General features: G+C 38.7%; 2 protein-coding genes across 2 annotated transcripts in view; one reads left to right on the plus strand and one right to left on the minus strand.

Annotated features, from left to right (window-relative positions):
- LOC149548099 (CBS domain-containing protein CBSX1, chloroplastic-like) overlaps positions 1-12106 on the minus strand; it is a 230878-nt gene that overhangs the window by 156228 nt on the left and 62544 nt on the right. The gene's annotated exons all lie outside the window — the stretch shown is intronic.
- Positions 9096-10166, plus strand: LOC149548102 (uncharacterized). The gene is made up of 2 exons (XM_089792123.1): positions 9096-9485; positions 9628-10166. The coding sequence occupies exons 1-2, from the start codon at positions 9096-9098 to the stop codon at positions 10042-10044; spliced, it is 807 nt and encodes a 268-aa protein (XP_089648249.1). The 3' UTR covers positions 10045-10166.

Genomic DNA, 12106 nt, shown 5'->3' on the forward strand with positions numbered 1-12106 from the left:
ATACATACGACCAACACCTCGATCCCAAACATTAAGGGCATAACCAAATGATATGATGAGATAAAAATGTATCTAGAAGCTATGTTTACCCCAATAGGCGGTGACGACCCGTCCTGAATAGATGATGTAGAAAACAAGTTGCCAAAAAGCTAAAATCAACACCAAGGGCGCATAAAAGAAAATACTGTCGTCATCAATCTGAAGAATCCCTAAATACATAGGGGTCATGAGAAAGAATGAAGTGAAAATGCATTCCATATGATCAACACATAATTCTGCTCAATCCTCCGCCAGGACCTATTTAACTGCTGAAATAAGAAATCCATCCAACCTATATATAAGTTAGAATTCAGAACCATGTAAAGGTTGTACGAAAGAGGGGCATCATTAGTCACTTCACACCATTCCTGTGACCAAGGTTCGCTATTAAGAACTATAGCTTGATCCGAATCTCTGAAGTCAAGGTCATCCTCTTCCTGGAAATCAAGAGGAACTCTCTCCTCTACCTCAAAAAGTGGGTTATCGAAAATCCAAACATCATCTACCTCAAACAAAGGGTTGTCTATAAGCTAAATGTGATCTGAAGTTTTGGAACTTGGTTGCTTGGGGCAACTATCCAAATCATACGTCTGCTGAATGTTATTAGGTTCATCAATTACCTCTAGGAAAAATTCCTACCTCCCTTTATCCTCATGTTCCCTAAAATTATTTGTACCCGGAATCTAATTTTCCGCTTCCTAAAGAGAAAGTTGGGTATCAACCAATGACTCACACTTAAGCTCCTTGTTGAGCTCCATAATCTCATCCTTTCTTTTATTCAGCTGATCAACATGTATATCAGCAACCTTAAGAATGTAATCCTTGTCAAAAAGCAAACGTAAATAGTCTAATTTCATAGTTTCAAGAGTTGTTTTGACCACCTACAAATTAGCAACAAGCCAATCTCCTTTCCCTTCCCTTTGTACCTTCTTGTAGAGATCCTCAACCATCTTGTGAGTGCTTTCATAACGTACTAAAGATGCCGCAACCATGGCTTCACTAACCTCCAGCTAGTTCTTTAAGGTATGCATTTCATTATTATCATGTTGAAGTGTTTCATCATCTTACAGTGTCATCTTCGATTGTTCCTCTAAATTCATGTCATGGGCATCAGAAATACATGGTTCATCATAAAAAGGTTCCCTCTTGCTATTACCTCGTGTGCAACTGACCTCATCAACTTGCTTGTCAACGCTAACCTCCAAATCAACAACGTAGAAAATTGCACCCAATGTAACCTCTATTGCGTGATCACAAGAGGGCTACAAATCAATGGTGGTTGATTGCTCTTATTTTTCAAGATCCTCTATTAGATGATTTTGGTCTGCAGGAAATTCTTCATACACATTTTTGCACTGGTCTCTTGCAAGGAGATCCGGAGCCAATTCTAAATACTTTTGTTTTTTTCCCATATCAATCTTATTTTGAAGTTTTGGTTGGAAATCCATGTAATTATTGAAGGCTAATTCTTTTTGAATCTTTGGAGGGAGATTTTTGTACTCATCATACATATCAAGCACCTCTATTTTCTAATACCATTTCTAGTTATCAATTTGCTAAACACTTGGCACAACTGGTGAAGCATCTCCATTCTTTTGCCAGATATCCTCCAATTTTAAGGAAGTTGCTTTCTTTTCTAGTTTTGTTTCAAGGTGTTGCATTTTAAGCCTTGTTATATTTCCTTGATTAACTTCAAATTTTCCTCTTCTAAAGCCCTTTTTGCATTTTCTTTCTCTTGTTTGGTCTAAATCTTGTTGCATGTATACCTTTTGACTTTCCAAGGTTTTGATTTGATCTTCAAGATGTTTATTCGCTATAAAGTATTCAGATACCAATCCACTCAGACTTTTGACTCTTCCCTTACTAGATCGTCCATGATGGAGGTTATCAACCTTTTGTTGCTTGTATGCAGTGGCTTTAGCTTGGTTAACCATTTTATCTATTTTTCTATTTCAGAAACTGTTATTTTTCTCCGGTTTTCACATTTGCACTCTAAATCCTAATATCTTGTTTGTAGTTCTAAAAGCTCATCTCTTGCCTCACTCAATGGCATACTCTCTACTACAGGTTTTTTCGTTTTGCCAATTACATGTACAGATAAATTTGCATCTTGAAAAGCACATTCAGTCCATGAACTGGAATTATTTGTCATCTTTCTGGACTACTTGACCACACCCACTGACAGGGCCATTCAAGGAAATGTTCCAACTTGATCCTCCTCTTCACCTAACTTCTCAAACGAAGGTGGCAAATACATCTTTCTCTTTTTAGCAGCTCTTGCAACATGTGGATTCAATATACCTTCTGCCTCATAGAGCTTACCGCTTTGATTCATAGTTTTCTTTACTTTAGTCACAACAATTTCATTGGTTTCCATTCCCTCTAAATCATGTGTTTCATGGTCTAAACTATCGGCTTCCTCCATGTCATCTTCCTTGCTTTGTGAAAGTTGGACATCCATATGGAGAGGAGAAATAGCAGCTATTTCAACATGACCACTATCAATCATAGGATCGAGATTGCATATCATTTCTGACTCCTATTTATAAAACTCATCGAAAACAAACTTTTTTCCCCAATTTGTTACTATAGCAGACTCCATATGTTCACCCTCATTTCGTGTCGGTGGTAATGTATAATAAGGTATCTTTCCTTCATTCCAGTCATGTAAAACAATCCTAGCAGCTACTGTCACATCTGATATGCCACCTTTCTTTAGCTTTCCACGAATTGATGCGATTTTTTGTAAGAATTCATCTACGGAACTAAAGCTAGGCAACTTGTATAACGACATCAATGTCTTTGCTAAAGACAGCCTCAAAATCCCCTTTACTAGAGTTACAAGGATCCTCTAATTTTTCAATTCCTTTACAATTGTGAAGGGCAATTGTTGCATTGTTGTCACCAGACTTCGCTATCATAACTCCTGGACAATCTAACAGTTTAATATGCTTGTCTAATAGAACTTCTTACATTAATCTTGTTATGCTTGGAGTAGCTCCAACATTGACAACATGTGATCTCTTTATACTATTGATAAGACTCCTTTTACCAACATTAGGTAGCCCACAACAAGTGATATGATAGAGAAAATATATCTGTAGGCATTGTGACTTCACCTATTCAATCCCTCAGCATTCACTCATTTGTTATCGACGCTGCACATATTCCTTTGTTTCGATATCGGCTTCCACCAATGCAACTACCATGGCAAAGATTAACTGCTGATTCATCGTCATGTATTCTTCTATGACATGTCAATTAACTCCATCTCACTGTCACAGTGGCGTTACTTTAGAAGCCATTACAACTGCAATATCCTTTTACTACTAGCTATCTACTTTTGGCGTTACAAACTCATGCATGAGCTCTGTCTTCTATAACCAAGCTGGACTAATATCCAACACGCGTCTCCCTGCTATGCAACGTGGTATATCTCTTAACCGTCTCTGAGCACAGTAGTCACGATTACGCCCAAGTTGGACTTTTCACATCTAAATTGACGATAGGAACTGGAGTAACTCTCCTTTACGGTAATCACTAACAGTTTGGTTTCCTCTCGAGGACGAACTCTTTTGAATTCTTTGCCTAAATATGAAATTGTTGAAATGGATGAAGTTTCCCAGAATTATTTATGGCATGTATTGTTCTCACACCTGTCAACATAATAAAAAAAAACTTGTTATGGAGTTAGGATGAAATTTCTAATGCTGGACATATGAAAGTTGACCCAAATTTAACTTCTTACTGCCGCCTTCTACCATTTTCAATTACATCTCTTTGGTCATGGCAACAAAAAGTCACTCCTATAGCATTCAAAGTTTTCTCAAATGAAGATAAGAGTCAATAAATGACTCTACACCATGAAGGGACACTACGACTGCTAAAACTTCAAGTTATATATTGCAGAAAGCTAGGATATACCCCACTTCTGACACCAAAGGCTCCGAATTTGTTCATCTATCAAAGCTTTGTTCAACCTTTGCAATAAGAAGAGATGGAAAAGGTATCCTTATTAACAGCAGGTGCAGTTTCTGCAATTGCGAAGCCACAACTCCGTCGACCAAATCTTCATCACATAGTGGTGTCTGTTTAGCAGAAGGGATTGGTTTTGCAAACTCCATTGTGAAATAAAATAGTGGTTCCAGTCAATTAACCAAGGGTCTATCACTTATGCATGAATCAAAATTTTGCCACAGACATTCAACTCTTCTATGTCGGGGTCCCAAATGCTCCTTGATATTTTTATTATTTAGCTTAAGCTTAATGAACAATCATTGAACAAATTTGCAAACATTGGCTTCCATGAAGAAAAATATTAATTCAAGACTTGTAGAACCTCTCAGCATATTAGAATATTACCCAAATATTAAATGATCCATAACGACTTATACATCTCAACTTTTCTCACATAAAATACCATACGTTGGACTCCACAGCAATAAGTCATGCAACCTTGTCTCTGATAGAACTTCTATTAACAAATTCCTAATTAAAATCCGCAAGCTGGCAATTCTGATTAAATTCTCAGAATAAGCTTCATAGGCTAGCAAGAAAACTAGCTCTGATGCCACTGAAATATCCAAAACCGGATATTTACTCGTTCTTACCCAACATACATTCAAAACTTAAAAATATGTAGATGTAATACGATACAACAATAAAACCAAAAGATTCTCCACAAGATAATAACCCATTCTTTCCAAAATAATATTCAGAATACCAGGATATGAAAGTACATTACATATCAACATAGTCAAACCAGTAAACTCTCATTAAATTCCTTCAAACATGTTATTGCATTATACAACAGCAATACAATAAATAGTTGAAAAATCCAATTCTAAATACAACTTTAAAGTTAGATTGGAAAACTTAAGAAAAGAACCTGTAAGCAAACCAAACACTCTGGATGATGCTATTAAGATCGCACATGATCTAGAGTCACCCTCTTCGATATTACAGCCAACCCTAAGAAAACGTATAAGGGATCCACTTCATTCTAGAAGAACAAAAACTAGTATAAGGCTACACCTCCTTGTATGGACTTTGAGACATGGAATGAACTCAGGAGGAAGAAGCTATGCTTCACTTGCAGAGAGCCATGGACACCGGATCATAGATGCCTTGGCAAAGGCAAGATACATTATGTAGAGGTGCTTTCGGAGGAGGAGGATGAGCAGTAGGAGGGCAGCGATGTTGATGGCAATGATGAGGAGGAGAACGAGGATTGACCATCTAGAAAGAGGAAGAAGGAAGGTATCCAAGGGCAGCCTCCTATCATAGCATCACTTTCTAGCGATTCCACAGGACACCCCTTTCATTTAAAAGAAATTGTTAAAGGACAGTGTATTATATGTCTCTTGGATACAAGTGCCTCACATAACTTCATAATCTCACAATGGGTTACTATGAGGATGTCACACACTGACGACATACCTGAGTTTGAGGTTAGAGTGGCAGGAGGTGAGAAACTGAGATGCACAGGGAAGGTGTTAGGACTTTCGATTCATTTTGATGATTTCCTTCTTGATGCAGATTTTTATATGGTGGATTTAGATAGACTAGATGACATGTTGGGGAGACAACAGTTACAAACCATAGGCAAATATTGATCACAAGAAGATGTAGTTGGAGTTCTTACAAGATGGCCGATAGGTGATCCTCAAGGCTATGCCAGAGGGTGAACCCAGGTTGATTTCAGCCTATAGGATGGAGGCTATAATGAGACATGAGGACATGGAGTGGGCAGCACATTGTTTCATTTCCCCTAAGGCTACCTTAGAATCAGGACAGCAGCTTCATATTGACATTTAGCCAATGTTTGATAAGCACAAGAGGATTTTTGAGGACATACCTCCAAGTATTCTCCCAGATAGAGGGTTTGAGCGTATCATTGAGTTGGAGGAGGGCACCAAACTCGTCATCACGACACCTTATCATCATCCCAGATATTATGAGGAGATAGAAAAGACGATTAAGGAACTTCTAGATATGGGACACATCAAACCTAGCTCCAGTCCCTTTGCTTCTTTAGTTGTATTGGTGAAGAAGAAGGATGGCACTCATGTGTATTGATTACCGTGATATCAACAAAAGGATCATCAAGAACAGGTACCCAATCCCTCGCATTGATGAGCTACAAGATGAGTTACATGGGGCGGTTTACTTCTCAAAGATAGATCTCAGATATGGGTTCGCGAGGAAGATGTGCATAAGACAGCCTTCCGATGTCACTATGGTCACTACGAGTTCTTGGTTAAGCCATTCGGACTCACTAATGCACCAACTACATTTCAGTCATGTATGAACCACATCTTTTGAAAGCAACCGAGGAAGAGCGTATTAGTATTTTTTGATGATATATTGATTTTCAACAGAACTTAGGAAGAGCACTTGCAGCATCTAAATGAGGTACTCAGTATCATGGAGGAGCACTCATTGTTTGCTAAGGAGTCCAAGTGTGAGTTCGAGTTGACTGAGATTCTTTACATTGATCACGTGATTGGTGCTGATGGGATGAAAGTACATCAAGAGAAGATTCAGGCAATACTAGATTAGCCGCCACTGAGAAACGTATCAAACTTGAGAGGATTCATGAGTCTTTGCTCTTACTACAAGAGGTTCGTTAGAGGTTTCTCTTAGATAGCGGCTCCCCTCACCAACCTCACACAGAAAGGGGCTTTCAGATGGACAGTTGAGGTAGAGGAGACCTTTGATAGGCTCAAACAGGTGATGAGCACATGCCCAGTCTTGGCACTACCCAATTTCTCTCGACCGTTTGTTCTGGAGTGTGACGCTTCAGGGAGTGGCATTGGCGTGGTTCTCATGCAAGATAGGCACCCAATTGCTTATGAGAGCAGGAAGCTCAAGGATGGCAAGAGATTGTACTCCACTTATGATAAGGAGATGTTGGCTATTATGCATGCTTTAGCCAAGTTCAGACAGTACCTAGTAAAGGGCAAATTCACAGTTAGAACCATAGTTCCAAAAATCGCCATGAAATCGCCGAAATCGCGATAAGATTCATGGCTCCCGATTTTTTTGGAATCGAAAATCGCTGGTGGCGATTTTTTCTTGTGAATCGCCTGAATCGCCAAAATCGGCGATTCATGGCAAAAATCGCCAAAATCGCCATCGTGAATCTCAAAGATAGAAAGTTCAATTTTTTTTTAAAAAACATGTTTTATTTGCTTTCTAAGTTGACTTTCCTCTTTGTTATAACCCTAAAGAGCCTTCTATTTGCTTAGTATGAGTAGAAGAGAGGAAGAGTGAGAGAGAAGAAGAGAAAAGAGAATCCATAGGTTTCCAACCGGCAAGAAGGAAGAGCACCAAAGAGATCAGAAGTCCATTTGGGGAGGCCATAAATTGCATTGGGAGCATTAAGGAGTCAATATCAACACTCCTCAACTCATTTGCAAGAGGTAAGTGTTGGTTTTTTTTTTGCATGTTAGTGTAGTATGCATTTTTTGTTAAATTTTTTTAGTGTTCATTTGCAAATCTTGAATGTTTTTTATTTTTACTAAATTGCAAACTAGGGTTTGTTGTTTTGTAGTTTTTGTTTATTAGTTGCAAACTTTGATTTTTTACATGAATTTTTTTATTGCAGCAGCCCTTTGCTTTCATTTTCCAATTTCCACAATGGGTAAAAAAGATGAATGCTGGAAATATAATGAAGAGTTTCCTGAGAGAACCAAATATCAAACAAAATGTATATTTTGCAAAGAAAAAATAAATTCGGGAGGTATCTATAGATTGAAATACCACATTGCTGGCATACCTGGCCATGATGTCACAGTTTGCACTCAACAAACCGCTGAGGCAAAACGCTCTTGTTTAGTGGCATTAGAAAAAATTGAACAAGACAAGTTGACTAAGAAAATGCAACTTGAAGGGTTAAGAGGTATTGGCTCCCGTGCTCCCACATCCGCAACCGCATCTACATCTGCAAGTGCATCTGCATCAGCTTCCGCATCTGTAGGTTGTGTTGGAGAGGGTTCTTCTAGGCCTCCTTTTCATCCTAGTGCTAGTGCTCATGTGAGTGTTAGTGGTAGTCGGTCTCATACTGAGACAGAGTCCAACACCAACCTATTGCAGCCTAGAGTGCGGAAAAGCAGAATGGATAGTTACTTTGTGCCCCGCACTACTCCTGGCTCCCAACCCACGCTTGAGGGCATGGGTTTGAACAAGGAGATTCATGATGCTGCCAGAAAAGAGATTTGCAAATTCTAGTACTTTTGCAACATTCCATTTATTGCAGCCAGGTAATTGATTCTTTTTTCTTTGTTATCTTCAAAGTTAAAGTTAAAAGTAAAAGTAAAACTTTAATTATATCTACTTGTTTTATGATTTTAGTTTTTGACATCTAAATTTCTAATCAATATCATTATCTATTTGTGACAGGACTCCTTATTGGCAAAACATGATAGATGCAGTTACCATTTGTGGTCCGGGGTTTAAAGCCCCAACTAAGGCTGAGTTGAGTGGATACCTCCTGGAGGAAATGGTTGAGGATATGAGGCATGAGCTTGAGGACAACCGAAAGGAGTGCATCGAAAAGGGTTGCACCATCATGACTGATGGTTGGACAGATAGGAGGGGAAGAACACTCCTCAATTTTCTTGTATCCTGTGGAGGTGATTGATCATTCTACTTTCCTACATACATAATTTTGAATCGTGATTGACTATTTCAAATTTTGATTTGTTGATTGCTAATAGTAATTATAATTCGTTGTTTTGTTACTTGTAGGATATACCATGTTCCTCAAATCCATTGATGCTTCTGCTCATGTAAAAAACACCACATACTTATGTGAGGTTATTGAGGAAGTTATAGCAGAGGTGGGGGAACAACATGTGGTCCAAGTGGTGACGGATAATGCAGCAAGTTATGTTGCTGCAGGTAAACTTTTAACTTTTTAAGTTTTGAAAATAAATTTATTTGAATTTTGAACTTTTTCTAATTCTAACTTAGAATTTCTAAGTTTCTTAAGTTCTAACATGTTTGAAATTTGAATTTCTAATTATCTTAAAATTGTTGTAGGCAAACTTTTGATGGAGAGGCACCCCACCATATTTTGGTCCCCTTGTGCAGCACACTGCCTTGACCTCATGTTGGAGAAAATTGGCAAACTTGAGTGGGTCAAGTCATGTGTGGAAAGGGCAAAAAACATATGCAAGTTTATTTATAATCATTCATTTGTCCTTAGCACAATGAGGAAGTACACAGGAGACAAAGAGTTAGCTCGTCCAGGGATCACGAGGTTTGCCTCGAATTTCATCACCTTGCAATCCTTGTTGACATCAAGGGATGATTTGAGGAGCATGTTTGTTGGGCGGGAGTGGATTTCATCTTCCTATGCTACAACCACTGCAGGGATAGATGTGGTGGATTGCATATTTGATGATGATGGTTTTTGGAAACCTGCTAGAGAAATCCTTAAGGTAATTTTATTGCAATTTAACATTTAATATTTTACAGTTTACTATGCTAATTGTTTAATGATTTAGTTTTACCTTAAGTTATATTATTGAATTATTCTATGTTTAAGTTTTGACTCAAATTTTTGTTTTACTTTATATGTAGGCCACTGAGCCTCTTGTATCTCTCCTACGAACTGCTGATGGGGAGAAGCCCTCTATGGGCTACATATATGAGGGCATGGATAGGGCCAAGGAGGCCATTAGAGCTCAGTATGCAGGAGTGCAGGAGAAGTATGCCCCTATTTGGGACATCATTGATAGGATATGGCAGAATCAGCTCCACAGACCCATCCATGCAGCAGCTTACTTTTTGAATTCGGCATTTCGTTTCCATCCTGACTTCAAGGCGGATGAGGAGGTTCTCACCGGATTATATACAGTGATCCAGAGGTTGAGTACTGATGAGGATAGCAGTGCTGCAATTATTGAGCTTGATAAGTTCAATAATAAAGAAGGGCCACTTTTCTCTAGCAGGGTAGCCATAGATGCTCGGGAAACAATACAGCCAGGTAAAAATTAAATAATATATTCAATGTTCATGAATCTAGATTCTAAACTTAAAGTTGATTATGTAATTTTAGAGTTAACTTGTAATTTGTAATTTGTAAATGAGACTAATTATTTTTATTTTCCCTTATTTCAGATAGATGGTGGCAAATGTTTGGGGCCACAACCCCAAAACTTCAAAAAATTGCCATTCGTATTCTAATTCAGCCAAGCAGTGCTTCTGGATGTGAGCGCAGTTGGTCCATGTTCGAGCACATCCACTCTAAGAGGAGAAACAAGTTGACAGTGCAAAGGTTGAATGATCTTGTCTTCGTTCATTACAACCTCCGTCTTAGGATCAGACAGATTTTGGGCACTGACTCCTCTCCGATCATTCTGGAGGAGATTGATCCAGAATCAAAGTGGCTCACAGAGGTTGTAGATCCAGTGTTCACTGAGGAAGACCGTGCGTGGATTGACCAGGTGGATATAGAGGCTGAGGCAGCTAGAGCACGTTCTTCAGGCATTGGTAGACGCACACGTGCACGCACAGACACAGGCCCTAGCGACATTCGTGAGCCCATCTTATATGCGGGAGATATGGCTCGACAGTCCTCTAGGACCTACATTAGACGCCTTGCTACTAGGCAAACTGGATACTCAGAGGCTGAGGCTGAGGCTGTAGCCGAGCTTGAGGATGATGTTGAGGATGATGATGACTATGAGCCTGAGGCTTGAGCTGGAGCCTTGTTTTTATATTTTGTTTACAGATATTGATACTGAATCATTGATAGACATATGTTTCAAACTTTCATGGATCTTCATCTTAGATTCTTACATACATTTATGATTTGATGTCTTATGGATCATCTTACATACATTCTATGATTTAAATCATTATGATCATTTGATTTCTATTTACTTCAGCTAGCCTACAATTGACATTTTAGATAACATAATTACGTATGTGATGGATTTTATGTTCCATGTTTATGTATGTTAAGTTTTAACTTTTATTTGATGATGTTATAGTGTGCTTAAGTTATATTCAATAAAGGGTGCATGAAATAAGTTTTAAATTGTTAAAATCTTTAAATTTAAAGGGTTTTTTCAAATTTGCCGATTCATCGCCGATTCATTGCCGATTCATGATTCGATTCGGCCTTGCCGATTCCGATCTGATTTCGATTCACGTTTCTTTGGTTAGAACAGATCACAATAGTTTGCGCTACTTCTTAGAGCAGAAGGATCTTAATGAAAGGCAACAAAAGTGTGTCAGCAAAATTCAGGCATATGATTTTGACATTGAGTACGTAAAAGGAAAGAACAATGTAGTTGCTAATGCACTTTCCAGGAGACCCTCAGTAGCGGAATGTTGTGCTATTTTTGAGATTTCAGCAGATTGGAACTCTCAGTTGTTGGTTGAGTATTCTGACAAGCATGTCAGATTATGGACAGACAGTTTCAGGACAGCAGGTATAAGGTAATAGATGATGTGATTTTCTATAAGGATCGGATTTACCTTGTACCAAGATCTAAACTCAAAGGTAAAATTATGGAAACTCTACATGATGCACCATCAGTTGGTCACCCAGGGCTCTTCAAAACCTATAGACAAGTCAAGGAAAGATTTTCATGGAAGGGCCTCAAGGACGATGTCCTCCAACATATCAGGGAGTGTCAGACTTGTCAGCAAAACAAGTCAAAGCATGAGTTTCCAGCTGGATTATTACAGCCTCTCCCCATTCTGGCGTAGAAATGGGAGAGTATCTCCATGGATTTTATTACAGGGTTGCCTAGGGTGCAGGGCAAGGATTCTATTTTTGTGGTGGTGGATAGGTTAACGAAGTTCACCCACTTCTTCGCCATAGCAACAAATTGGTCAGCCTCTTAGGTAGCTGGGTTATTCTTTCAAGAGGTTTTTCGGTTACATGGTCTTCCTCGCACCATTGTGAGCAACAAAGATAGCAAATTCCTTAGCACTTTTTGGCAAGAACTGTTCAGATTGACTGGTACGGAGTTGACACCCAACACGAGTTATCATCCCCAGACGGATGGACAGACTAAGATAGTTAACAAATGGGTGGAAGGTTATC

Source organism: Cupressus sempervirens, chromosome 7, assembly GCF_028749045.1.
Source record: "Cupressus sempervirens isolate cs-2001-9-10 chromosome 7, ASM2874904v1, whole genome shotgun sequence".
NCBI lineage: Eukaryota > Viridiplantae > Streptophyta > Pinopsida > Cupressales > Cupressaceae > Cupressus > Cupressus sempervirens.

Excerpts from the sequence above, each read along its gene's own strand:
- LOC149548102 (XM_089792123.1), top strand. The coding sequence starts at position 9,096 with ATGGAGAGGCACCCCACCATATTTTGGTCCCCTTGTGCAGCACACTGC. Across the intron at positions 9,486-9,627 it reads CTGCTAGAGAAATCCTTAAG|GCCACTGAGCCTCTTGTATC; the intron begins GTAATTTTATTG and ends CTTTATATGTAG.